Consider the following 24,880-nt stretch of genomic DNA (forward strand, 5'->3'; position numbering starts at 1 on the left):
GTTGATTAACTTCCACTTACCAGTGCTTTGAAATAGTCAATAATTTCTGAAGCATTTGGTTCATTTACTGTTTCCATTGTTTTGAAATAGGGAATGATTCCTGAAGCATTTGGTTAAATTATGTTTCCAGTGGTTTGAAATAGCAAATTAGCTCTAAAGCAGTTGGTTCATTTACTGTTTCCAGTATTTTGAAGTGGCAAATCATTTCTGAATGTTGATTCATTTCCAATTATCAGTGCTTTGAAACAGTCAATAATTTCTGAAGCATTTGGTTACTTTACTGTTCCCAGTGTTTTGAAATGGCATTGCTTCATTTTGAGGTTTCAAAAAGCTTAGTTTCTATTGTCCCTATTTGACTTGTCACTATTGTCATTGTGTGTAATGTGATTTGTACATATACTTTGCGCACATATGAATAAAGATCTATCGATTGAAGAAAATCTTGTCAAAAGCGCAGATTCCATCACAAATCGCTGCCTAAACATAAAATAATAATGTTTTTATAATAGAAGGTGTTAAATGCTTACCTGTAGATGGAGCAGGTGCTGCAGGTCGGACAGTCGGACACAGAAATGCCTGGAAACTGGAGGCACACAGCTCACTGACTGTCCCCATCACAACAACGTGGTTATTCAGGACTTTGTGACAAATGGTGCTGAGGCTGCCAATATCTGTATCTTCCAAGCATCTTGTTACTTTTTACTCCTCATTAAGTCAGCATCATTGTGACAGGGGGGCAAATCAGACGACTGGAGCTCTGTTCCCAGTGCTTGAAAAATCCAGGCTTCGGTATTTCCCCACGCCTGCCAATAGACTGTGTCAGACTCTCAGAGAACTCAGAGACTCTCTCTTCTCTCTCTCCCTTTTTCTCTCTCTATCTTCCCTCCTCCTCCTCACTATCTACATGCTCGACCTCACTGCTGAATTTGGTTGCCATACATACACTTGTTAACACACACATCATCAAAACCGATCAGAATAGTTGAGTCAGAGTTGTACCCACAGTGAAGTATTCAGATACACACCGTGGGAATAAAACTACATGTTGGACGTCTTTATACTGCATGTGACCAAAGTCCCTGAGTCATATGAAGGCTGTCAGAAGGTTCAACATCTTATTTGTCTCTGTTACAGGTATAATTTGTGCTAGGAATGGGTTTTCTTATAACAGTGGTGGTCAAAGGAGAAGATTGTGAATGAGTTATGTATTGTTGTGTTCATCAAGGAGGTTTTGTTGGCATTACAATTTGTTAGCTTGATAACATTTTTGATTATTTTCTCAGAAAATACTTACATGGATGTTGAAACAAATTCATGAATATGCATATGTCGCGGACATGAATGAGTGAAGCACGTTTTTCTTTTTTGTTTTTCAGCTGACCCCCCTAATTACAGCCCTCTTAACCCCCTGCCACTTTAAGCATTTTTTTTTATGTAGAGGTAAATTAATATTCAAAGTTTTCAGCTAGTTGACAGTAGGGCTGTATAATATTCAGGCTTTTCAGGTTTCAAATCCCGCGCTGCAAGATATCAGTTGAGATCTGCATTGAGACACTGATCACGCTTCACTTTAACCGCCACACATGGACAATACCATTAACATCGCAACATAAAACTATTTTTATATTATACCTAAAACTCTCCTGAATATATTCTCTGGGTTCATAGACGTTGTTATTGCATTTATTTTATGCGAGATATATAAATATGTGAGAATCACAGGCTGTCTCCATTATTTTCAATGGGAGCTGCTGTGAGCTATGCTCGCTTCCTGATCATGTCGTTCTGGGGGAAAGTGAAGTTTGCTCTTTAACGTCTTGATTATTGTTCTTTACAACACTGTTTGTACTCTTTGTTCCAGACTAATATATATAATAGTATGTCTGAAATTCGGTTTGCGCTTATTAAATTCCACGCAGATTAAACGTAGCAGACACGGATTATTTGTTATAATTGTTTTAGCAAGTTTTCAGGGTATCATGCAGCAGTCTCTTATTAACGTGATGAAAAGCATAAAAAATTACATTTTTGTAGTATAATATGCATTTACAATTGTGGTAGGAGTGATGGCTGTTGTGAAAGTGTCGTGACACGGACCCACAACAGGGGGCGTTAATGAAAGGACAATGGATAAGCCAAAAAGTAACAATTTAATGTTGTGAATCACACAACGATGTACAGACAATAACAATACAGTGACTGTCAATCATACACCAGGTGACGTGTGGGCAGGCTCGACGATAGAAGACGCCTGGCGAGAGAAAAGCCGGATCCACACAGCTTCCACCGCCAACGGAGCTGAAGAACACCGGAGCCGCCAAGCCCTGCACCCCAGGTGGCCGCTGTCTTCAGCAGTCAGACCCGGTACTGCTGGCAGAAAACAGAGACAGTCCAGATGAGTGTGAGTTTGCACACTCAGTAATCCCACAGTCTGTATTCAGTAAAGGAGGGAGAACCTCCACCTCCAATCACACACTCGTGCAGCTCCTGAGATAACCACTTATCTGGGTGGGGTGTGAGGCGAAGCCGTCGCAGTCCACACCAAACGCCAACTCCACAGACAGGGTATCCGTCCCAGGAAAACGACTGCAAAAAGAGATCAGACTAATACTCGAATTTAAGTCAGCAGAGAAAATTACCTGATTGGTAGTTGATTTCTCGGCGAGGAGGTGGAGTTGCAGTCCGGCCTTTATGGTGATGGTGATGAGATGAATGAGTGACAGCTGGTGCTGAGGATGAGTGACAGCTGTCACTCCCAGTGGCTCCGGCGCCCTCTCGTGCTTGAAGCTCGCACTCCAAGCAGGGCGCCATCTGGTGGTGGTGGGCCAGCAGTACCTCCTCTTCAGCGGCCCACACAACAGATGGCCAAGTGGTTAATGCGCTTGGTTTCAGTGTAGAAGGTTCCGGGTTCAAATCTCACCCCTGTCACATTTCTCCATGTAATGTGGAGTTGCGTCAGGAAGGGCATCCGGCGTAAAACCTGTGCCAATTCAACATGCAGATCCACCTTGGATTTGCTGTGGCGACCACCGAGTGCAAACAAGGGAGCAGCCGAAGGGACTTACAATATTCATTTACAATTGTCATCATGTGGATTCTCTATGTTGTTTTACTGCAGCGACTCTCTGGCACACAAGGGATTACGGGATACGTGAAAACCCAGAATGGCCAAATTATCGTATCTCAATATTGTCATATCAATATGATATACAATATGACTATGATTTGACACAAAGTGCAGCCACAGTGAAAATTAAACATTCTTAAACAAAACAGTAATAATACCACACTAATTTTGCACTCATCATAAGGTTAGGATACTGTGCCCTCCAAAAATATTGGAACACTTGGAATTTCACACATTTTAATTTGTTTATGCCATTTTAAATACAAGAAATACAAAGAAATAAAGAATAAACATTTCTAAAATTATCTTCCTCAAACTCAAGCTGAAAGCAAATCTCTAAAACTTGATAATACCTGTAAATAAAAATCAGTTTTATTGCCATTTGAAACGTGGCCACAATTTGTAAAACGAGCACTCAATATTGTCTTGACACATAAATGTTGGCTATAGTCAACAAGCCAGGAGACAGTGTGATACATTTCCCCTTTAGAAATGGATCTGACCAGGTTATATCATCATGGTTTGGGTGCACAAGGACATATAGAGAACTCTTGTTTGTGTATGTCTTGCTAGTGCACTTTTGAGCTCCTTGCACCATTTTTCCAATGTCGTTTTAATACTGCAAATGGCAAATAAGCTTGAACTTGAACTAGCTACCCAGCATGACATCACCTGGAGTTTAAGCACATTAAAAAGGATGCTGAGGGCGATCCAAAATCCTTAATCCATATTTCAGACCTGCTTCTGGGGAAAAACAAACCTCTCTGCTAGCTTACTGCCACAATGTATTTCTATGCGTGACCAACTCAAAGCTAACAGCTCACAAAAACATCAAATATGTGTTAATATCGGCAACTCTGTATATTTTCCACAAGTCTGTTAAGATAAGTGCTTTCTGGAAAATACAAAAACCCGGAAAGTTCCACAACTCAGAGGATTTTGAAGAAAAACAGACTGAAAGCTATGAGCGCCAATGTTATGGTCTTTTTTGTGTGTGTGTGTGTGTGTGTGTGTGTGTGTGTGTGTGTGTGTGTGTGTGTGTGTGTGTGTGTGTGTGTGTGTGTGTGTGTGAATTTTCAACAGATCAGATGATTTCAGTGTTTTCTGCTTCATTTATTATTTTTTTAGGTTTATCATTATTTTCAGTGGATTTCAGCGTTGTTTTTGAAATGAAAAGTGCCCACATAAACAAATTTATAATGTAAAATACCCTGTGACAAAAAAGAAGCTAATGATACTGAGAACAGCCTTGTCTTGACTGTCTTTGCCAGAGAGGAAAGGTTTACTGACTTTAACTTCATCAGTACACAATCACAATCAGTAAATCACATCAAACAGATCTTTATTAAAGGAAGAATTTGTGGACTTTGAATTAATTTTGTTGTTCATTAAATTTGCTGTAATATTTGAGACCTTAAAATCAATCTGTGGTGTTTCACCCCATTTACGGGAAAAATAAAAAGTTTGCGTAAATTTAAATTTGTGCAGTGTGGTGCAGATCAGGAAGCAGTGTATGTTCTTGTATCTTTTATGACATTATGACTCTGGGCTGCAGGTGAACAGCAGAGATGAGGCGCATACAAGTGTGTTTTGATGCTACTCCGCGGTCACAGACTAAAATGGTACCTGTCACCCTCCACCCCAAGGAGGAGTCCATCCCCACGGTCAGCTGCCAGGGTGAGTTATGCAGTGTTCCTGTGGGAAACCAACATTTCTCAAGTATTTCTTGTTTAATGTCTAACAGACAGAAGTTTTTTTTTTTTTATGGGTCTTTATTGAAATGTGTCCACAGCAAAATGTCATGGCGCTTTACAAAACAATGATCGTGAGAAATTTTACTATAAAGTCTTCACCTGGTAAACCAGACAGGACCAAACCAATCACAACCGCTTGTTTCATATGGGACGGGCTTTATGCTGTGACTCACTGAGGAGCACCAGATAAAGGTTCTAAACAACAAAGACAGCTGACACTGGTGTAGATGAGAGTCCCTTTATGGGTGATTCTTAGACTACGGGCACTTATTATGTCCTTTGATCATATTGTATGAAAAACAGAAAAAAGGGGAGATTTCACACTTTTATAGTTATCTTTACAATGAAAGTGTGTTGAGAAATTTGTTCTAGTAGTCTATGATGACTTTTTCACCTTTTTTCAGCATCATTATATGCAAATATTGCTGTTTTGTGCTTGTCCCACACCCAGACTTTTGATCTTCAATGATAAAAATGAATGGTAAAGAAACGTTTTTTCTAATGTTTTAAAATATCTCTGAATAAAATATCAGTAAAATAATCAAAACATAATTGGGGTGTTCAATGTCATACAACTGTTGTGATTTTTTTAAACAAAATGTAGTTGTCCCACACTATTGCCGTAATTTCCACCACAACACTGTAATGTCCCTAAACAGTTCGTATGAAAGATTGTTTGGGTAGTTTCTATGGAGATAAACAGTGACATCAGAGCACATGTATATAGCACCAAATCACAACAAACAGTTGCCCCAAGGCGCTTTATATTGTAAGGCAATGGTGTGGTGGAAATTACATTTACAAGGCCAATAGTGCCCGTAGTTAAAGAATCACCCTTATACAGATAGTAGTGACAACTAAGAACACGGCGCCATTTTGGGGCCAATTGTGCTGAATTACAGAATGAACATTTTATGTTTTCAGCAAAATAAATATAAAAAATAGTTAAGATATCAAGTTTACAAAAAATTTACAATTAATAAGGATTTATTTAAAGCCTGATTTATGCTTTTATAACTCTGTACTTCCGTGTCACGACGGGAATCTGTACATCCTGAACCCCTTGTTGTGTCTGTTTGTGCATCCATATGCACAACAACCTGGCATTTTCAGCAAATAAATAAATAAATAAGCTGGACTCACATGCAGATTGCTTAACAGCAAACGCTATTTTGGCACCACGAGTCATACGATTCAATCGTTGGGATTGAGACCAGAGGATCATCGGTTCAAATCCCAGCCTGACTGGAAAATCACTAAGGGCCTTGGGCAAGGCCCTTAATCCTCTAGTTGCTCCCGGTGTGTAGTGAGTACCTTGTATGGCAGCACCCTCACATCACAGTGAATGTGAGGCATTATTTTTAAAGCGCTTTGAGTGTCTGATGGAAAAGCGCTATACAAATGCAGTCTGTTTGTTTTGTTTTTTGGCTCATCATGTCTCTACTCTTAGTATAAAGGGACTCTAGTGCAAACTGATTATTTGAAACAGTTCTCGTTTCTGTTTTGAATGAAGTGGACAATGTCAAGTTTTTTTTTTTTTTTGTCTCTCCTCCACACTGTGTGCGTGTGCACCTCAAAAATTGCTCACATGTCCAGAAGTTTTATATGATTGATTCTTACTCTGATTTTTATTTTCAGAGATAACAGCTGCACCGAGCAGTGAGCCTCAGACCATGACTCATGTAAGTACCCTCACAAACATTTTCAAAATGGATTCATTATAAATAATAATAATAAAAAAAAATCATTAAAGCATAAATGCTGAGATCTGTGTCTCCTCCCTGCAGATGAGGCACATAAAAGTCTGTTTTGATGCTTCTCCGTGGTCACAGGCGAAAATGGTACCTGTCCCACTCTGCCCCAAGAAGACGCCCACTCCCACGGTCAGCTGTCAGGGTGAGTTATGCAGTGTTCCTGTGGGAAAACTACATTTCTCAAGTATTTCTTGTTTAATGTCTAACAGACAGAAGATTTTTTTTTTTTTTTTGAATGGGGCTTTACTGAAATTGGTCCACAACAAAATGTTATGACTCATTACAAAACAATGATCATCATTAGCAATTTTACGATAAAGTTGTCGCCTGGCAAACCAGACCTATTTACTTCACAGTTCCCCTCACATTTATTGTGATTAATTCTCAGATGAAAACGGGGCCGAACCAATCACAACCGTTTGTTTCATATGGGGGGGGGGAGCTTTACACAATGACTCACTGAGGAGCACCAGAAAAGGGTTCTAAAAAAAAAAATGGCTCCCACTGCTGTGGATTGACTATCTGAAACAGAACATCTTGAACTCCTTGCTGTCTCTATTTGTGAGTGTCAACAACGTGGCATTTTCAAAGAAAAAATAAATAAGCTGGATTTACATGCAGATAGCTCAACAGTGAACGCTATTTTGGCCCCAAGATGGCACCATGAGTCACATGACCATTTTTTGGGGGGAGGGGCAGGGCTCATCATGTCACTACTCTGAGTATAAAGGGACTCTAGTGCGGACCGATTATTTGAAACAGTTCTTGTTTCTGTTTTGCACGATGTGGACAATGTCAAGTCTAGTCCTTTCAGACCAAGGAGCAAAGCAGCAGGTTGGCTTCTGGTAGCAGGAGCTCCGCCCCTCAGTGACAGTGTGCCCCCTGCTGGAAGGAGCAGTGGCGGCGGTGACGATTAGTCTTCACCAGATCAATGACGTGTTTCTCATGTAGTTTTCCATTTGTCTTCTTCATGGGTGATTCTTAGACTACAGGCACTTATTATGTCCTTTGATCATATTGTATGAAAAACGGGGAAATTTCACACTTTTATAGTTATCTTTACAATGAAAGTGTGTTAAGAAATTTGTTCTAGTAGTCTATGATGAATTTTTCACCTTTTTTCAGCATCATTATATGCAAATATTGCCGTTTTGTGCTTGTCCCACACCCAGACTTTTGATCTTCAATGATAAAAATGAATGGTAAAGAAATGTTTTTTCTAATGTTATAAAATATCAGTAAAATAATCAAAACATAACTGGGGTATTCAGTGTCATACAACTGTTGTGATTTTTTTTAAAAAACAAAATGTAGTTGTCCCACACTATTGCCGTAATTTCCACCACAACACTGTAATGTCCCTAAACAGTTTGTATGAAAGCTTGTTTGGGTAGTTTCTATGGAGATAAACAGTGACATCAGAGCACATGTATATAGTGCCAAATCACAACAAACAGTTGCCCCAAGGCGCTTTATATTGTAAGGCAATGGTGAGGTGGAAATTACATTTACAAGGCCAATAGTGCCCGTAGTTAAAGAATCACCCATGAATAGAAAAGGAGGCGGAGCAAAGGCTTAAAAAGGTGATACTCTCTGTCCCACCTATCTACATGTGATGTAAATCAAAATTTTATTAAGATGTAGCATTTTGTGCTGTTGTGGGGGTCTTAATCAAAGCTATATAAAATAGATGATTGTTTTTTTTGTTGGTTTTTTTTTGTTTTTAAGAAAACTCTTGAGTCTATGATAACTTTTTCACCTTTTTTCAGCATCATTATATGCAAATATTGCCGTTTTGTGCTTGTCCCACACCCAGACTTTTGATCTTCAATGATAAAAATGAATGGTAAAGAAACATTTTTTCTAATGTTTTAAAATATCTCTAAATAAAATATCAGTAAAATAATCAAAACATAATTGGGGTATTCAATGTCATACAACTGTTGTGAATTTTTTAAACAAAATGTAGTTGTCCCACACTATTGCCGTAATTTCCACCACAACACTGTAATGTCCTTTTAAACCGTTTGTATGAAAGATTGTTTGGGTAGTTTCTATGGAGATAAACAGTGACATCAGAGCACATGTATATAGCGCCAAATCACAACAAACAGTTGCCCCAAGGCACTTTATATTGTAAGGCAATGGTGTGGTAGAAATTACATTTACAAGGCCAATAGTGCCTGTAGTTAAAGAATCACCCTCATACATGTGTGGTGGCAGAAATCTGAGTACAACAGAATTCAGACACATTTCTTTGCATGAACTGATCAGCTGTTATCACTTGTTGGAGTCTATTTTAAAGTTTTTGTTTTATGAAAATGTTCTGTGTCAGTTTTTTTATTTTTGCATGTCTTCCACACTCTGTGTGTGTGTGTATGTCCAGAAGTTTTATATGATTGACTCTTACTCTGATTTTTATTTTCAGAGATGATAGCTGCACCAAGCAGTGAGCCTCAAACCATGACTCATGTAAGTACCCTCACAAACATTTTCAAAATGGATTAATTGTAAAATCTCCTCCAACCAAGAAATAACTCTGCTCCCAGTCACTTTTCTGGAGTTTGGACCTCCAGATTCTGTCAGTAACCATCACTTATTTTTACTGAGACATGACAAAAAGGCAAAAATGTAACACTCAGCTAACGAGCAGTGTTTCATGTTTCACTCTTTTTTTTTTTTTCTCCATTCAGTCATTTTCTGTCCTCACATTTATACCCACCACACACAGCAGTAAAGATAACGGGGACATGGTTCTTGGCCCTGTGTGTCCATGTCTGAACAAAATAACTCTCAGAGGGTTACCCTCATTAGTAACAAACTTGGTTGGATGACTATGATCCAGCCAAAGACAAAGTGCTTTGATTTTGAGAAAATTTGGCTGAAAGTTAAGGTCACAGGCCAAGGTCAAATTTAGGCCCAATGCTTGTATTTTTGTAATATTTCCAGAAAATGGTTTCAGATACACCTGTTGTTATTATTCAATATGAAAATTAGGCCACATATTTCCATTTGTAACATCTCCTCTTTTTGTAAATGTTCAGCTGGTGGACAGAAAAAGCATTACTACGATGTTGATGCAGTCCAAAAATACATGGCCCAGCAAAAAATAGACAGGAAGAGACGTCAGGCAGAAGAGAAGGGGGCACAGAGGGAGGAGGCTGAGAGGATCAGACGCAACCTGCAGGACTTCTTTGCCAATCAAAGAGAGCTCCAAAAAAATATGACCGTTAGAAAAATGGCATGTGTACAAAAGCAGCAACAGGAGACCTGCAACAAACGTCTGCTGAAGGAGGCACAGCTGGAGGAAATAGCAGCTGCTCAAATGGTACTGTATGTGCAGGAAACACATTCACATTACATCGGACATCTGCAGTGGTTCAAATGAGATAAAACGCAGAACAAATGTGTCATTTTGTCACTGATGGACAAAAATGTTTGAGTGGATTTTTGAATTTTTGTTTTTTTGACATAGACGAAAGTACCAGACATCAATGGAGACGGAGAAACCAGTCGGGTCACCACAGCACTCGTGGAGCAGGGACTCGTCTGTTGATGGAGCTCGTCCATCATCCAGGTAGATTCATCCTGTCCACAGAAAGCTGCCTGTTGCCTGGAAAAACACATATATGATGAGCAGCTGCAGATATCTGCATGCATTCAGGGAATTTCTAAACTGGCCAGCAGGGGACGCTGTGCCTTGCATGGGTCAATGTGAGCCTCAATGTGATGACTTTTTTATTTTGGGGGAGCTGGATGCAGTATGTTTTATGACAAAACTTTACATTTCTATCCTACATACCGCAGTAGTTGATGTACAAGTAGATAAACAGACTGCAATTAATCAAATCCTGAATTTAACATCATGCAGATGGTGAAATCACCTAACTAAAAACAAACAAAGAAATCTCCAGAGTTTGCACCAGGTGGAGGATTAGTGTCTTCATGCACATTTTTATCCCCCCAGCATGAAATACGGGGGGATGTAGCAATTATGGTTGCCAGCTTTTGGAAATGAAAATAAAGGATGCCCATCACAGCTCCTAAGGTCCACCCATTATGTTTAATTTTGAAAAAACATTTAGTCGAACTTAAAGCTTTAAGTACTTTAGAAACATGAAACTGTTCATGACAGCTAATTGTCAAATAAAGGACAATTCTATATTTTAAGGGACGGGTGGTGACCCTAGTAGCAATCAGTATGTCTGTCTGTCCATCCGTTTTAGCTTGTTAGCGCAATATCTCAAGAACCAGTTGACCATTTTCATTCATATTTTGCATAAGGGTGTACTTGGGTGATTCCCCGACAGCAGTCGATTACAGTGACCTTGGAGTCAATTTCAAGGTGACAGTGTGATGTTCAAGATATTGTTAGTGCCACCACTGGGCCTCATGTACAAACATTTTCATATTCATATCTTATTTTTTTCAATCAAGAACATGGCATCATTTTGAAGTGTAAACAGTGGAATTAAGGGACTTGTTGAAGCCAGGAAATGGGAACCAATAGTGAGTGCTGTTCATGTCATGTCACCTGAAATGTCAGCGTGAAAATGGCTTCAAACTTGAACTATATACAGTCAGTTATTGAAAAATGTTGGTTTAAACAACAACAGACTTGATTGTGCACGACCGTAAAAAGTGTTTGAAATATATGGAAATGATGGTGAATGCAGCAGGTTCTTTTAAATCCAGTGGTGTCAAAAGTACACACATTTGTTACTTAAGTAGAAGTATAGATACTGCAGTTTAAAAACACTCTGGTAAAAGTTGAAGTATCAACTTGACCTCTTTACTCAAGTAAAAGTGAAAAAGTATGTGCTCCAAAACCTACTTAAAGTATAAAAGTATAAAGTAACCTTAAAAAAAAAAAAAGGTAGATGCCACTATATGAATTGAAAGCTTAATTTAAAAACTGATTTGTTCTACATGTGGCCCAAGACCCAAAACCCAAAATTACTCCCCAACACCACCTTCATGAAAATGTTTCAATTCTAGAAGCTCTGAAATGCAATCTGGGACTATTCCAGACAATAAACTGCAGTGAGTGCAGCATCCATTTAGTGAGAGAAAAAAAAAAAAAAAAAACAACTTTCCTTATTCAGATTCATTCCAGTAGTATTCTGCTCTTACTAGGATGCAGCAGTTTTCTAGTTTGGCAGAAAGTTCTGGAGGAAATCACTGAAGAAATTAACACATTGACAATATGGTTTGACCGAAACAAACTGTCATTAAACTTAAATAAAACAGGGATGAAATGGAGGTGTGAGAGTCACTAGGTGTTCACAGGAAACACTTATTTATTTCTGTATGTATGTATGTATGTTCATTGTTAGTTGCTTTTATATTTTATTTTCTGTTGTGTTTCTATTCAGGTTCTTTTTGTCTCTTTCTCTGAAATTGTATATAATAATTATCATTAGATTATTAATATATAAACAAAAATAAATTTAAGAAATATTACAATTTGAAAATAAATGCACCCGAACTTTTAACATTGAAAATGCCATAGACATGCTAACGCGTTAGCGTCGCTCCTGTTTTTAAGTTATAAAATACATCTATCAACTGTTTCAGAAGACCATAACAGGTCGGTTTAACATAGAAAAGGTAAATAATACTCACAGAAGTATGCTCTTTAGGGTTTTAGCGGGGGAAAATTAAGCGAAAGAAAGAAAGAATAAACGAAACAATAGGTCGAAGCATTGCTTCAATCTGCGAACCACTGCTTCGATTGGTTCAAAATCCATTCCTTTATCTTCATTGATCCATGTTTCTGATATAGCAATTATGTTAAATATTTTTTTTAAATTGACTTAAATATTCTTTAATGTTGTTAAAGTTTGCATACAGACTTCTGCTGTTGAAATGGATTATTGATAATTTGTTATCTGTTTTAATGATCCGATTAAACTGTTCATCTGTATAATAGCAACAACTGTCATTAATATTTGAGAAGAAATTATTGTCCGGGTCTATATCGTGCTCCAAGTCCAATACATTGTGGTCTGTGTATTTAAATGTTCTCAGTTCAAGTTTTCCATGATCAGCAATCCTGTGAGTTATATCCTTCTTGTCTCCAGATGTAGATGATGTAGTAGATGAATAGGTTCCTCTGGTCTGTGCCATGGTGTTGTGATGTGTTTGTGTCCTCATACCTTATTGGTCGTATTTGTCCAGTTCCTCGATGTTCCTGATTACCATAACCTTCGCTTGTTCTGGTGTTCCATTCAGTTTGATGAATGTTTTGCAGTTGGATGTCCATGTCTGTTGAATTTTTCCCTGCTTTTTTAAGAGACGAGCTTTCCTGGCGATGTCTGCGTTTCTTTTGGTCAGATGTTCATTGATGAATACGTTTGTTCCTTTGAGTTTCTGTCCCTGTTTTAACAATGCCATTTTATGTTTTCTGTTGACAAACCTCATTATAACTGCTCGCTTGTCTCCATCCTCTCTCCTGGGCAGGGGGTGGCCGCTTCAATGTTATTACAGTCCATTTGAATACCTTTAGATTGCAGGAAGTCAGCCACCTGTTGTTCCACTGAGCTGGCCTCCTGCTCACTGGCCTCCCCTCCGATGTCTTCTGACACCGCCCGTGCGTAGGATTGAGGTTTAATATGAATTCCTGTAATAAAAACGTTGTTCATCCTTGTGTACTGTTCCAACTCCGCAACACGGTTCTCCAGGTACACCAGACGCCGGTCTTTCTCGGCATTCTGGATCCGGAGAGCCTTCACTTCTTCCACCAGCTCCATAATGGATTTCTGCTGCATTTTAATAACAGAAATTTCCTCAGACAAAAAGTCCAGGGACTTCTTGATATCGTCTCCCTCCTCCGCCGTCAGTGCCTTCTTCGGACTCATGGTCAGATAAATCCGCGCTGGCACCTCGGTAAAGCCACGCCGGTGGAACTGCGCTGGCACCTCGGGCCTCGGTGAAGCCGCACCGGTCAGCGCACATCCACCGGCGCTGAAGCCAAGAGTAACGAGGCTGTTTGTTTTAAAAATGTAAGGAATAGAAAGTACAGATACTTGTGTGAAAATGTAATAAGTAGAAGTCAGAAGTAGGCAGAAAAATAAGTAATGGAGTAAAGTATAGATACCTAAAAAGTGTACTTAAGTACAGTAACGAAGTATTTGTACTTCGTTACTTGACACCTCTGTTTAAATCACTTGTACAAGCACCAAACTGTTGGTATGAGTGTTTCTTCTCAGTGGCACAGGAAATTAAAAAAAATCATCACATTGGTCTAATTTTCAAACTTTTTCTCAGAAGCAGTAGCTCTGCAGACGAGTCCTCAGCCAGGAGGAACGGGGAGAAGATGGAAACAGTGGAATGTTTGGAAGGGTGAACTGAGGACAGGCTGGAGATGGAGGAAGAAGCTGCTGCTGCAGAAGATGTCTGTGTCTGCAGTGATGTCATTGCATCTGTGAGTGAAGAAGGTCTGTAAACCAAGTACAAAGAACTGAGAACTTACAGTTTATAAGTTAACTTGTAACATGGAGGGTGTTCATGTTCACTACATACATTGAACTCATCATTTTCTGTCCCTGCAGGAGACGGTGCATCAGACGCAGACGTCCACTCGTCTCAAACATTTGTTTTCCAAGAGTCTGTGGACGAGTCTGATCACCAGGAGGAATCAGAAGAAGGTGGAACTAGCCAGGATGAAAACCTGCCTTTGGAGGAGCACAGCAGCATGAAGGTGAGAGAACATCACAGTCACAGAAACATTTGCTGACACATCGTTGCTGCCAGTACATCGTTTGTAACCACTGACCATCTCATTCTTCTGTTTCCACTCTCAGGATGTGAGTGTGTCCTCCTCTGCTGGCCATGAAACCTTTTCCATCTGGTAAGAATTGGGCTGCTTTTGGAACATTGTTTTAACTGGCTTTATTCACTTTTACAAAGTCAGCATGAAAAGAAACATCACATTGGTCTAATTTTGCTACTTTTCCTCAGTGGCCGCAGCGGCAACTCTGCACAGGAGTCCTCAGCCAGCAAGAATGAGGAGGAGGAGGAGGAACAAGAGGAATGTGTGGAGGTGAGAGCTGAGGAGATGCTGGTGGAAGAGGAAGAAGGTGCTGCTGCACAAGATGTCTCTGTCTGCCATGATGTCATCACATCCATGAGTGAGGAAGGTCTGTAAAACCACACAAAGAGCTGAGAACTTCCAGTTTATAAGTTGATTTGTAACTTAGAGGATTCATGGTAACTATCAAACACAACATATAGTCTCTGATTTCTTTGTTGTAAAAATGCACAAATTGGCAAGTCAGTGAATGCAACAGAGAAGTGAACCTGAACTCATCATTTTGTGGCCTGCAGGAGGAGACGGTGGATCAGATGCACCTGTGGTTTCTCTGAACCCAGAAGGATCTGTGCTGGAGGAAGAGGTGGAGGAGAGTCTGATTCATTCTCCTCTGCCGTCTCAGGCTCACAAGACTTTGGAAAAGTCTTGTTGCCAGGAGAAGTCAGAAGAAGATGGAGCAAGTCCGGCTGCCTCACTGGTGTTGGATGAACCCTGCATCACTGTGGTGAGGCACACAAACATCTGCCAACACATTGTTGTTGTTTCCAGTGCAGAGTTTGTAACCACGAACAGGTGATGATTTATTGATTTATTCATCGATGGTGCATAAATGTAGACATTAATCCCATTCTTCTGTTTCCAGTCTCTGAATGTGAGTGTGTCCTCTGGTGGGGAGCAGAGTTTCTCCAACTTCACCATGGACATGGCACGGCAGCTGATCCAGGAGACTGAGAAGAGTCTGCAGGTCCAGAACGTCCAGCTGCGTGCTTGTTACAAAGCTCTTAAGGAGCAAACAGAGACACAGCTGGGTTGGCTTCAGTGTAAAAAGATCACAATGCGAGACATGGGGGAGGAGCAAAAAAATTCCTCCTATCACGAAGAAGCAGAAGGACCTTCTTCAGAACCTCCAGCAGAAGAAGGTACTTGTGGCTTACAAACACAAAACCCTCATGAACATACTGACATACATGACAGCTGAACTTAAGAGGACAGAAACTGAATTTTATTCACTGAGGTTTTATTTTTCATGATTATTTGCATTCTTGTCCGTCAGTGTGTTTTGATGATGGGTGTCTGTAGTGGCGTCCACATGCTCAGGGAAAAAGTCATAAAGCCTTTTGGTCCATTTCATCCTCTTGGTTATCTCCAAGAGGATAAAATGGCTAAAAATGGAGTTTCTCCATCATTGTGGTCTGAAGTCTCCCCTTCTCACTCTGCTTATGTCTGCAGGCTGAAATCAGGTGTCTCCTGGAAAATAACAAAGCAGCCAGAAAGAAGAAGCATCAGCTGCTGAGGCAGCATGAAGAGATGGAGAGGATGAGACGCTCCACACACAGGCTGAAGGAACGTCTCAAATGTGCTGAGGCTGAAGCACCTGTGAGTCCTCCAGAATTGTGGAAAACACAAGCAGACAACATGTTGCCATGTGACAAATGAATATCTGACGCCATGTTTTCTGTCGCGTGATTATTGTTGGTCTGTTTGTGTCTGTTCCAGGGGACGTCCTTGTCAGTATTCAGCATTCCAGCAGGGTCCTTAGTCAGCGCAGCCTCCTCTGTTATGGACCTCCTGAGAACATCCACCCCTCTCTCAGTGTGTGTCAGTGACACGAGTGCCACCATGTAGCTGCTGGAGGAGACGTGAACGCTCACATGGACGATGACTAAGGCCTTCGTCTTTATTTCATACGTTCACACGACTCCTGTCTGCTTCTTCTGTTCTGCTGTCTGCTTCATGACAGCTTTTCCAGTGCACGCTCCAAAGTCCTGCTGGCCTGTTTGTAAAATCACTGAGTGCAAATGTTTCTTGATTATTTTAAAAACAGCAGGGACGTGACAACTCCACCCTGGTTTTCAAGGACATGGAGCTGTTAGTGACGACAGTCAGGTGTTGGCTGAAAACTACCAGACTGTGTCTTCGGTGGACAATCAGACACTAAAAGTGTTTCCAAACCTGTAGGACATGTGGTCCTGAGCAGAAAGTACGGGGAATGGGTGGGAACACATGGTTACATTTTAGTCTGATCTTCTTCACGTTCACATCATCCTTTACAAACTGTCTGGAGGTGTCAAAATTAAATTTTTTGATGTGACGTTTAACTCATCTGTTTGATGGTTTTGGTGACTATAGGGCAGCGAGGTCTTGTTTGAACCCTGTGTGATATCGCGGGATTTGACCACATATAGGGACAGCCGCTCCCGTTGGGGAATATATACACAGCACAACTTCACACGGGAAAATGGTGGAGTGTTTTGTTTTCGGCTGCAGTCACTGAAGCAGTCACGAAAAGTGCAGGTTTTTTTTGGTTTCCAGTATAGAACAGAAGACGAGACAAATGTGAGCGGTCGTGTCGGTAAGCGTTAGCCTACACAGCTAACCAGAGTAGCTGTGTTCTCTCGCCTACACAATCGACTCGACACGTTTGAGCTCCGAGTTATAAACAAACCATAACACATGTCCACTTTCCCACCACATCGTCACTTTTTCTTTGCAGTTTCACTTTGTTTGCATGTAATTTGCCTAAAAACTCAGAGAAAGTGTTTCTGTCCCCAGAAGTAGAAAAACTGCATCATATGCGTCATATTTTACCTCTTTAACGCCCGCCCTCAAATGAGACTGCGCTGCCCAATTCTGACAACATCCCTAATTACAGCCCTCTTAACCCTCTGCCACTTTAAGCATGTTTTAAATGTAGACATAAATTAATATTCCAAGTTTTCAGCTAGTTGACAGTAGGGCTGTAAAATATGGCCAAATTATCGTATCTTAATATTGTCATATCAATATGATATACGATATGACTATGATTTGACGCAAAGTGCGGCAAAAGTGAAAATTACAATTCTTAAACAAAAGAGTAATAATACCACACTCATTTTGCACTCATCATAAGGTTAGGATACTGTGCCCTCCAAAAGTATTGGAACACTTGGAATTTCACACATTTTAATTTGTTTATGCCATTTTAAATACAAGAAATACAAAAAAATAAAGGATAAAAAATTCTAAAATTATCTTCCTCAAACTCAAACTGAAATCAGATCTCTAAAACTTGATAAAACCTGTAAATAATAATCAATTTTATTGCCAGTTTTCTTCAGACAAGTCAGGTGATGGAAACATGAACATTTCCAAGTCACTGAATATGTCTTGGACTTTATTTACATCAATTATGAAGAAATACAAAAGTTTCTTTAACCAAAACTTTCTGGCAAATTGTAGCTGAACTTTTAGGTCTTCTTTTAAAGAAAATCCTCCTGTACACCACCTCATCAAGAAGCTGGATTTTATATTTTTAATTAATTTATATCAAGTTGTAGAGATTTGCTTTCAGTTTTAGTTAAGGAAGATAATTTTAGAAAAAAAAAATATTTGAAATGGAATAAACAAATTAAAATGTGTGAAATGCCAAGTGTTCCAATACTTTTGAGGGCAATTGAGAAACACTGAGGAGGAGCATTTTACATCTCATATACAGTGCAGCAGATAAGAGAACATTTAGAGTGGAATCCTGCAAATGGTGATACAAGCATCAAATTCGGCACAAATAATCCATAGACATGAATTCTTTTGAAAAAACTGATTGTCCACTTGAATTTTCAATAGGCAGCCAGGTAGGGGTCAACTGAAGAATTACACAGGGGTCAAAATTAAAAGAAGCTTAAATCATATAGAAAACTACACTACATTATTTGCTTGATGATAAAGATTGCAAAAAGGTATAGTTTGGGCAATCTGAGACTGAATGTTATGGAGTTAAGAGGTAAAAGCAGCAAGAATGGTGACAAAGATCAGCTTCAGTTTGTAGAGGGGTCAAAAGTTGCTCCAATTTTGGTAAAAAAAAAAAAATGATGCAAATTATTGGGTGAGTTAATCAGGTTTTAAAAAGTAACCGTTTGCATCATGTGTCATGCTTAGTTCATGTTACAGGGTAACATATGTCACATGTCATAGAATCCAATGGACACTGATCTTGTTTGACCTTTACTTTGGAGACCAAACATTCAGCACTGCCAAAACTATTCCATTTATTAATCCTATTAACTCAACCAACAATTACCAAAATTAGTGCAACGCTTTACCTTTTGACCCCTGTACAAACTGAAATGGACCTTTGTCACCATTCTTGCAGTTTTTGCCCCACAACTCCATAACATCCAGTTACAGATAGCCCAAACTATACCTTTTTGGAATCTTTATAATCAGACAAGTAATGCAATGTAGTTTTCAATTTGATTGGAGCATGTTTAAATTTTGACCCCTGTCTAATTCTTCAATTGACCCCTACCTACCTATTGAAAATTCAAGCGGCCAGTGAAGAGTATTACTGCATTTTCTGCTACTAATTCTTGTGCCTATCTTTCAAAAATAACCAGAATAAATCATCCGGTCTGTATGATTAAAATGTATATGTTTTTGACTGTTTTATGATCATATTGTGTTCATGTATGCTTACACTATCCAGTATCATATTAGTATAATATGCATTTATTACATTTAGGGCTTGTTTGTAAGAGCACATTATGTGCTGAAGATATTGTACTCGTCATTCTACTTTGGCCTAATTGTGGGAATAGTGTAACTGCTTATGCGGCCTGTGTGGTATCAGTGGAATGTCTAGACAAGATGTGCCCCGTCTATATTGTTGCTGTGGAACTAAGTGTTGAACTGCAGGCACATCTGTGCACACTAGCCTGCTGACATTTAAAATATGGCTAAGGATAATCTCACGAAGTGTGTTCATGCTCACACATAGAGTTGTTTTGCAGATTCTCACAGGAACAAGGGAGGAAGCCTGAAGCATGTGGCCATGACCTGTCCTGCACAGGCCAGTCAGGGATGAGTGTGGTAAAAACACTCGAGGGAAGTGGCGTGCTGGAAACCTCTGCTTCCGAGACAGTTATGCCACACAACGTGAAGGGAGGAGAATTCCCAGAAGCAGACGGTTCTCACCAACCTCTTGGACCAATGAGAGTAAGGGACAAAACAACACCTCAAGAATAGCTGAATCACTGTTAGAGGAGGCTATTTAAGTGAATGATAGATAGCATGGGGGACTGTTCTTCTTATCGCCTGCTGAGAGCCAAGGCTACATCAGGGCTGAGAACAGGATCCACAGAGCTCTGTGTAAGACTGATTTTACTACTCAATGTTGTTTTAAATAAAACTGTTCAGAACGGTAAATCAGGCAGGGTGCAATCTGAACAGATTCTTTTGTGTCGTGACTTCTTTGGTTCCACCTTCCCTGGGATCAACGGACACACGGCGACTGGCAGACAAGGTCAAGGGTCTTGAGGGGCCAGTCTTCCACACCAGTCATTTTTTTTTAAGTGTAGTGTCTAAGCTGTATTTGTGCTGAATTTGATGCTTGTATCACCATTTGAAAGATTGTTTCAGTTATCTGCTGCACTAATAAGCCAACAGAGCATGAACCAACTGCTGTCTGTTAGTTTAAACATGTGTGTATAAGGCAACCTGAATTAAAGGAGAAATGCTGCTTTTAACAACCTGGACCTCATTTCTGGCATAAAATATGGTCGTTTACTCACCAGTATAAGTCTGGTGTCATTAGAAGTCCATAGTTTAAACGACGTGTTCAGTTCAAATCTGAGGCAAACATTTTTCTTCTTCTACTAAGGTGGATTAGAAGTTTTTATGGTACACAGCACCAACTACTGGACAGGAGGAACCTAGCAGTCAGTGTAACTCACTAATTTCAAAATGCAGGGCTTTCAACCAGACATGTGGTACCGTGACATGTCAATCATCTGTGTCCAATCAGATTTCAGGGGAGTCCAGTGAAACCCTGGGCCAGGAAGTGTTCAACATTTCACATTTCCTGTTTCACTGTGACTGAAAATTTGGCACTTCCTGTGTGAGTGTGAGCTTGCCACTGAGTTCCCTTGAGATTCCATGGGATTTCATCTGTCAATCCAGGAAGTGTTTGACATTTGACATTTCCTGTTTCACTGTGGATTAAACACTTCCTGTTTGGGCCACAGTGTACCATGAGTGAGATCTTAATAGGAAAAAAATTCTGCTGATTCTTTCCTGATATGGGCGTGTTAGGAATAGATGGATGCTGCATCGTTTGATGGGAATGAAAATGTCCACCTGCAGAGGGCTGAATTCAAAGACAGGAAGAATCTAATCTAAACCTGAAAATCAAAGTGAAAAAATTATGTGGCAAGTTTGTCTGTTTTGCCAAAATTTCATTGCGGCAACTCAAAATGGTACTTGGTAGTTTGTATGGCCCCCACGTACCTGTATATGCATGCCTGACAACGCCGGGGCATGTTCCTAAAGAGATGGTGGCTGGCGTCCTGGGGGATCTTCTCCCACATCTGGACCAGGGTGTCACTTAGCTCCTGGGCAGTCTGAGGTGCAACTTGGTGGTTTCGGATGCACTGAAACATAATGTCCCATAGGTGTTCTATCGGATTTAGGTCAGGTAAGCATGGGGCCTAGTCAGTGGTATCATTTCCTTCATCCTCCAGGAACTGCCTGCATACTCTCATCACATGAGGCTGGTATTGTCGTGCACCAAGAGGAACCCAGGACCCTCTGTACTAGTGTAGGGTCTGACTGTGTTCAAGGATTGCACCCCATTGCCTAATAGATGGATGGACTACCTGAGTATCCTCTGTAGGGTCCAGGTACCACACCATGCTACCAGTAGTGATACTGACCCTATAGTCAAATTCAAAATTAGTGAAAAATCAGTCAGAAAACATGATGAGCTGTTGTCTCATTGTTACCCCTCTAGTGCACGTGCTGTTAATTTCATTAACTTTGAAGCAGCTGAAGCTGATTCCCCCAGCCCCCGTGACTGACTGTGTAGTATTTAGTGGAGATTCAGATAAAGCTCTTAAGTTGTAGAACAATATAGATTTTGCTCTCGGGGATCTTAGTTGAATCACCGTACTTCAAGAAATCCTCATCATAAAAGAAGAGACTATTGACCTTATGTGGCCAGGCTCAGTCACAGTCACACACAGCAGCCACGGGAACCACCAGTTTGTGAGCTGGAGCATCGTCCTGATATATATAAAGGAAAAAGACCCTCTTTGGACTTGAGTCTTGATAGCATTTTGTGTTGAAAGTGTGCTCCTTATATTACAGGGGGCATGTCCTTGTTTTGTCATCGTTTGACTTTACTCATGATCTATGACACACAGCCTAAATTTCATAGAACAAGTCCATTTGGGGTGTGTCTAACTCCACTTTGTCATTTACTTGATGTTTTTAGATGATCCTTGGACACCACTGGAATGACTGTGTCAAATGAACAGTTACTTCAGAAGACAGATGAGGAATGTCACTTGCATTGTGAGAGAACATCAGCTTGTCATGATTTGCCCTGGATCTGGCTCATGTTATGGTTTGACTTTTTTTTATCTGAGCCATTTGTCTTTGATTTTAGTCACTGGTTGTATTTATCTGGTCATTACATTTTAGTCACTTAAGTCTCGTTTTTGTTCGGTTCAGATTATCTCTTTTCTTTTTGTCACTGGTTTTATTCTCCGTTGATCATTTATTTCCTGTATAGTCATTAGTGGTATTATTGGTAATACTTTAGCCACCTGTTAAGTTCCGTTCTGGTTTGGTCTCTGCCTTTATTTTCTTGCTGATCACTTTTCTGTTCTCTTGTTTGATTCTGTGTTCTTTTCATGTTGGTATTTTATTTCGTCTTTGATATTTGCTTCTTTGCTTTAGGCATTTCATTTTTTTATCACAGTTGGTTTGGGTTTGATTTTTAACATTTTTCAATAACAACAACATTTTGGCAGTGTGATGTATTTCTCTGGGCATGATCTGACAGGAGAAGGACAAAGGGGTTGCCCACATATCACCTGGCTGCGACTGTAACTTTTGAGGGGTGGGGATGTGCTGGGTGTCTACCTGGGTGGGTATCATCAAGACCCAAGGGAGTACCATGTTGTAATGATTGCAACAATACAAAGCACCAGTACGTGTTTCTAGACCTGACCTGTGAGAGCAAAGTAGGGCGCAAGGTGCAAAGTGGCTGTATTTATTCCCTTAATTAGTCATGGGTGTGTTTTGGGCATAGCGTGAAAACGTCAGATATCATCTGTCATCTCCTTTACTAGCCAGGGTACTCTGGAACCTTGTGCACTGTTATATAAACAGTGGACTCAAGTGAGATGGTTCCAGGCAAGTTAATGGACCAGATTGTAACACGTCAAAGCATACAAGGGGAGAGCAGCCACCAAAGCTCCCTGAGGTGAAGCAGTAAAGTGAAGTTTTCAGATTTTTTCTTACGCTTCAGTTTCATTGTGTGTACAAGCAGACTGTACGTGCCATTAACCTGCGTATGCAAGGTGTACCCGAATATTGTGCAATGTACGTAGTAAGAAAACTCCAAGTTTTTGGTGGCCTATGGCACAATCAATTGCTGTGCTTTAGCAATGCAGCAACACAGCATTTTAAGACCAACACATTCATGGGCACACAGATGAGAGCAATTACATTTGCTGTTTTAAGAATGTGAGCACTTGATGTAAAAATGACAACTGCTTTTGTTTGAAACTAACAATGACACTTGAAAGATAGGTCCTTTTGTCTGCATTGTCAGCCCACAGATACATCAGATAAATGAAGAATAACGTAATTTAAACCCCATGACTTTATTTTGTTATACTCAATTACACTTTTCAAATTATCAAAAATATTTTGGGACAATTTTAAACTTTATTACAAAATTAAAAATCAAAACATTTTTATGTCCGCCAAGGACGTAATAAAATCATGGTTGTTTGTTTATTTATTTATTTATTGGTCTGTCAGTTAGTAGGATTATGTCAAAACTACTACACGGATACTCACCAAATTTGCACAACAACTAGATATTAGGGGATGGAAGACTCCACTGAATTTTGGAGGTGATCATGATCCGGATCCAAATTCTAGATTAAGATATCACATTATATAGGCTTTTAAGGATTATGTCAGAACTACTTCAAGGATTTTCACAAAATTTGCACCACAGATGGATATTAGGGGATGGAAGACTCCACTGAATTTTGGAGGTGATCTGGATCCAGATTGGTAGACATCTGAAATCTCAGATTGCTCTTGTTATTTTTGATTTTTAACAACCTCTCATGGCCTACCAGCAGTATTGTCATAGCCACCAGGGGGCTGCGGCTCACACTTTGGGAATCACTGCCCTAACATGCCAACCATAGCGACATCAATTTTAATATTTACTCTTTTTCTGCAGGTACCTGGTATTACAATGCCATTTCCCCCCAACTCTGACAAATACTAGCGATCACCAACTTTCAACTTCTTGTGCAAATCACCGAATATGGCAGGATCTGGAAAACAACCACAATTCATTATCAAAAGTTGAAATAAATGTTGTCTTCTTCAGTCAAGCTACAAAGGCTTTAGCCAACCTTCTTTTGTCCTTACATTCCCTCATTAAATCTATTTACATCTTTGATCCGGTCCCATTCCTCTCCTCTCTGTGGTGTGCTGACCTCTTTGTGCTCAGTTTGACCTCAGTCATTTTTGAATGTTCATTTTCTACGCCAATAACCAGCTTTTCTTCACCTTCTCTTCATAGTAATGAAGAAATCTTGCAAATTAGATTCCAGCTCACTGTGGAATGCAGGCGGTTTAGTTTGAGAAGCCAAACCACACAGGCAGCAGGTGGTACTGACAAACACAGGCAGAGTAGGTGGTGCAACGCGAGCCGCCCCGTGCAGTGAACTTCTGTGTAATTTGCATATAAAATGATGGGGAGGGAAAAACAAAAATAACAATGCACAGTCTGTATTTGCAGAGCATCAAGATTCATCTTGCAGGATTGAGCACAACGCTGTTCCCAGTTACTGCTGCTATATGATGATCACCTGTATAACATCCCTTTGACTGTATGTGAAAAATATTAACGGTTAGGAAAACCTGGAAGAAGCAAATCATCATCTGTGCAACCGTACTTGTGTTTTTTCCATCTACTGGTGAACCTCACTGAGCACAAGACAAATAAATAAATAATTAAATAAATCTGAATGTGGATGACACATACAGTAGTCATGAGATAATATTAGTACAGTCAGCGGGCCTTTGTACTGGTGTTTACCATTTGTTTCTGTCTTCTTGTTTATGCCAAAAAGATTCAAATATTATTTTCTCTTCTTCTCTCAGCTCCTTTTTTGAGACTTTACTGAATTGCATGAGGTTG

At 39.9% G+C, this 24,880-nt stretch overlaps 1 protein-coding gene and 1 long non-coding RNA gene across 3 annotated transcripts in view; one reads left to right on the forward strand and one right to left on the reverse strand.

Moving 5' to 3' along the window:
* cyth1b (cytohesin 1b) overlaps positions 1–24,171 on the reverse strand; it is a 70,784-nt gene extending 46,613 nt beyond the window's left edge. Inside the window, exon 1 of one of the 2 annotated variants that reach the window (XM_034194154.1) lies at positions 24,090–24,171. Coding sequence is in view for 1 of the 2 variants with exons in the window: in XM_034194152.1 (XP_034050043.1) it covers positions 528–615 (88 nt within the window). In the remaining variant the exon portion in view is untranslated. Of the gene's footprint in view, positions 1–527; positions 876–24,089 lie in introns of those variants that run through there. The other variant, XM_034194152.1, reaches the window with a different exon arrangement.
* On the forward strand, positions 15,504–16,324 carry LOC117531118. Its single transcript, XR_004566530.1, has 3 exons — positions 15,504–15,587; positions 15,898–16,044; positions 16,165–16,324. It is a non-coding gene; the product is annotated as an uncharacterized LOC117531118 (long non-coding RNA).
* Positions 24,172–24,880: the final 709 nt, after the last annotated feature.

This window comes from Thalassophryne amazonica, chromosome 18 (genome assembly GCF_902500255.1).
Source record: "Thalassophryne amazonica chromosome 18, fThaAma1.1, whole genome shotgun sequence".
Taxonomy (NCBI): Eukaryota; Metazoa; Chordata; class Actinopteri; order Batrachoidiformes; family Batrachoididae; genus Thalassophryne; species Thalassophryne amazonica.